Raw genomic sequence first — 4,754 nt, 5'->3', positions numbered from 1 at the left:
ACATAGTTTTTATTCCATGTCAATGGGATGAAAAAGTTACAATTTCTATGAGAATGTAACAAATTATTTTCTAACTCTTTTATAACTTTCATTTTTATTTTTATTTTTCATTTATTATTTCAAAACTTTATAAAAATATTCCTAATAATGTTAAAAGTTAACGAAACCCATCTTTATATATGTCAAAGAATAACATTCTCAACTACAATATTCATGAGGATGTGATTTCAGAGAATACAAAATTATTCCATGAAACAAACACTTTTTATGGGGTTAAATTTAGTAGTAATTTGTATTATTATTTTTAATAAAATACTCTTAAAATTATTGACGGTCATCATCTCACTCTTTTCATTTAATTATATTTTACCTAATTAATTAATGTTTATTAGTCATCTTCTCCAATCTTAAAAAAACAAATTTATTTTATCAATTTATAAAATTTATTGTAAAATATTTAAGAGTATTTTAGTAAAAGAAAATCAATATTAATTTTTATATGTAAAAATCAAATACAGGTATAAAAAATTTATAATAACTCATGGATCATCATGTTTAACTAGTTGAATTAGACTTTTTTAATTAAAAAAATATAAGAGATAACTTGATAAGAATCTTATAATAAAAAACAAACAAATTGAAAAAAAATATCTTACATTTAAGGACAAATTTAGTATTTTGCTTTTTGTGCTTAAGAATTAAAATAATTTGACTTTAAGCTTGGCAATTGAGGATTGTGTTCCGTATCGGGATTGACCTAGTTTTAGCATTGGCCTTGATGTAACTGATGGTTACTCCTTAAATCTTCTGAAATATTACTATCACTATTTTTATATAAGAAATAAATCCTTAATTTATAAAAATAATAAAATAAAAGAAGTTAAATTATTTTACAATAATGTCTTATATGAAGAAAGATGACCTCAATCAATGGAGCGATTTTTTTCCTGGGGAAACTAAGGTAACAGTTGTGGCTAAGGAGTTACATAACTTTGCTACAATTGAAGTATAATTTAACTAAAGCTCAAGAGCAAATGGATAGAAGGAGAAGGATGCGACCATTTGAAGTAGTAGAACGAGTTTCCTCAGATTACAACACGTAAACAACAATTGGTAGAACATCCAATCAATAAAAAGTTGGATCCTAGATATATATATTATGGTCCTTTCAATGCTAGAAAAATCTAAAAATGTAACTTGTAGATTATAGTTACTTCCCTCTTTTGAGGTTCATTCAGTGTTTCATGTGTCTAGATCCAACTTACACGATTAAAAAGTGACACTGTTATAATTTTAATTAACTATTATATTATTTAATAATTTTATATAATATTTGAATTTGATCGATTCTTTCATATATATATATATATATATATATTATAAAAATCAAACATCAATAATAAAAATATAATCAAATAAATCATATTTTATTATATCTTTAAAAAATATATATTACATCAATTTTGATTTATATGAATAAGATATTGAATAATTTTTTATTAATATAAAATCTAATGGATATGGTATTTATGATATAAACTTTTAATCTAACATATGTTTTGAGATAAAATTATCTAATTAAAAATTATTAATATAATAATTAGCGTAACCGATATGATTTCATCTCTCCCTTTATTGTTATTCCGTCTCATATTTACCGTTCAGTGGATAGTTGTGAACTGCACTTGAATCCCAGAAATCACCTACCCCAAAAGGAATACCAAATAAACAATTTTCACTGCATTAGTTCCCGAATAATGAAGGTTTCTGATAGCTATAAAGGTACATATATATTCAGTATTTCCATTTTTTCTAACACCACAATATATATAGCTGCCAAATCTGTAGCAAACATATTGTACATAGAACTCTTCATTAAAATGATCCTCACTTGTTCAGGACCAACACGAGGAAATTATATATTTCTACAATTACGTTTCAGTGCATTCAATCTAATTGCTAATAATTGGATTTTCCATAGAGATATATACCCTTCTCATTTTCACTCTCAAGAATTTGTGAGTACTGATCGGTTGCAAGATAGCAGCAATTAATGTTTGCCAACTATATATATATATATATATATATATATATTGCAACTAGCTAGTTGAGGGCTTTCATTCTTCAAAATGAAACACAAGCTAAGTCCTTTTCTTGGTCGGTAAGATCTCAAAATATTATGATCACAACACACTTGCGCCTCCACATATGACGAGTTGCTGAATCACCATATTCAAGCCAAGATCGATGTTGATTAATTAATTACTGAAACAGAAGAAGTGTAGAAGGGGAATCAAATTGCACTTTCCTCGACGAGTTAGATTCATGAAATGGTTTTACATTGTTTCCAGAAATACTTTGTGAAGCTGAAGGATTGGTAATAGAGAGATCAAGGTTTAAATCGGGCAATGCACACGGTGACTCAGCCTCACCACTTGCAGCATCTGAAACTTCAACATGGTTGTAGACACGAGGTAATTTACTTGTCTCGTTCTTATTAGTGTCTTTCATACTAAAGGCTTTTGAACTATCATCAGACATGAGTGAATTCTGAAGGGAAGAAGGGGTTGTATGGTTCAATCTATGATTATTTGGGTCAATGCCTTTGCTAATAAGCTTTCTTCTTATATGAGAATTCCAATAGTTCTTCACTTCATTATCTGTACGTCCAGGCAATCTCCCAGCTATTAGTGACCACCTGTACGAATCAATATTTATCAATTAATTTTTTTCTTTCCTTTATAAGCACAATTTATGCAACCAAACAATGAATTATGTGAGAAAACCTTTATAGCAATGTACGTTGATAAAAGTTAACTTTAATTTCCATTTATATTATTTAGTGGTGATAATATTGTTGCTCAATACACATATCTACGGTGTAATCATGATTCTTTTCATTCTTATACACGTATAAAAAAAACACATATATAAGTCAAAAGCACAAAACAAAAATTATTCATGTTTAGAATTAAATTCACACCGGTTGCCTAGCAGCGCATGAAGCTTGATGATGAGATCTTCTTCATCTTCAGCAAAGTTGCCTCTTTTAAGGTCTGGGCGTAGATAGTTTATCCATCTCAGCCTACAACTCTTACCACACCGATGTAAACCTAACCATCATTAAACCAAATGTAAGTGGTCAAATATATATCTTGTTTTTACATGTATGTGTGTGCTATCGCTTGTGGATACATATGATGTATTACAATTATTATAATTATTGTTCGTTACACACTTACACCTTTGATTTATTAAGACATTAGATATAGGATTCAAATTTCTTATATGTCTTTCATTGAATCCTTTCCTAGTAATATATGACTAATCACTCAATAGGGTCAACCTAATGGTAAAAGATTGGAATAATTATAATGTATGAAAACATAAGTTCAACCTTTATTGTTACCACTATACACCACAAAAATAGAACTAACAACTCAAACTTGATTTTCCAATAATTATATATGCACGTTGCTAGGGGTTTATTAATTTCATACCTGCAGCCTGAGGTAGTGTACGCCAACAAACTTCACCATGTTTCTTGATATAATCAATAAGTTTCTGGTCTTCTTGTTTGGACCAAGCTCCTTTGTTCAAGTCTTTGATATCACAACTAGGCTTCCTCATTCTTTCTACCTTCACTTGGGTTTCCTTTCAAACCTCAAAGGGTATAAACCCCAGCTACAAAAACGGAAGAACCTAGGAGGGGATGATATATATAACAAGCAAGTGTTAGAAAGAAAGAAAGAAAAAAAAGAAAGAGATGTGGAGGATACACGAGAAGAATGGGAAGGGTTATAAGATCAAAGGAGGTAATATATACTATGAGTTAGTTATTAGGATATAAGGAAGTGTAAAGGGTTGACTTGGACCGGTGGTTTTGCTCATACGTGACTGCGTGATTCACAACACACCTTCAGACAGAGAGAGAGAGAGCAACGACAAACACTACTAAGGAAATTGGGAGTGTGAATTCTTTGTTTGTTTGCCAATTTTGTAGGATATGACATACGGTTGGTCTTAATGAATAATGTGTTTGGCGGTGGGGTTGCATGATTTATTGCATCTTACTTACCGTCAGATATTGATGCTCATGATAGCGAGTTGGGAGAAGAGATGGTGGGATGAAAATAAGAGGGTTGCTGGCTTAGCAACTTAATATATATATATATATATATATATATATATCAATAATCGTATGAGTTTCAACCCTATTTTTTTTTTAAATAATAGAATTGGTAAAAGCTTCTTTATGCACTAGTGGAATTAAGTTATTCTTGTCAGAAATAATAATTAATTTTTATCAGATATTCTAAGCGGACATAAAATATTTTTTTTTTAACGTAATTTATTTTATATCATCTTATCAATCTTATATCACTTGATTAAAAGACACATGTCAATGTCAACTTTTATTGGTCGATGAGAAAAGATAATTAATTTCTTAATAACATCAAAATCTTTAGATTTTAATTCGAAGGTATCATATAGTTTTTTCATTTATTCTTTTTCTGAAAACTTATTTAAAACAATTTAACTCCAGCATAAGTTAATTCAATGGCACTAAATCTTTCACTTTTTCTAATTTAGTTTTCTAAGTATAAGGAAAGGGAACATCAACGTTTTGTCATTTTTTACTTTTAAATTAAAATTTTTTATTGAAGCTGTGCAATAAAAATTATATGAAAATTATTGAAAAGGTACAAAACTACAAGAGTACTAGAAAGGAGGAAAGGGTAAGTTGGCTGTGT

General features: G+C 28.9%; 1 protein-coding gene across 1 annotated transcript; it reads right to left on the bottom strand.

Moving 5' to 3' along the window:
- Nucleotides 1-1,783: 1,783 nt before the first annotated feature.
- LOC114419725 (myb-related protein 308-like) lies at nucleotides 1,784-4,094 on the bottom strand. The gene is made up of 3 exons (XM_028385493.1): nucleotides 3,501-4,094; nucleotides 2,984-3,113; nucleotides 1,784-2,698 (listed from the first exon to the last, which is right to left on the bottom strand). The coding sequence occupies exons 1-3, from the start codon at nucleotides 3,628-3,630 to the stop codon at nucleotides 2,263-2,265; spliced, it is 696 nt and encodes a 231-aa protein (XP_028241294.1). The 5' UTR covers nucleotides 3,631-4,094; the 3' UTR covers nucleotides 1,784-2,262.
- Between the last annotated feature and the right edge of the window lie 660 nt (nucleotides 4,095-4,754).

Source organism: Glycine soja, chromosome 7 (assembly GCF_004193775.1).
Source record: "Glycine soja cultivar W05 chromosome 7, ASM419377v2, whole genome shotgun sequence".
Taxonomy (NCBI): domain Eukaryota; kingdom Viridiplantae; phylum Streptophyta; class Magnoliopsida; order Fabales; family Fabaceae; genus Glycine; species Glycine soja.
Note: the sequence above shows the minus strand (reverse complement) of the source record. Positions and strands in the feature narration are given on the sequence as shown.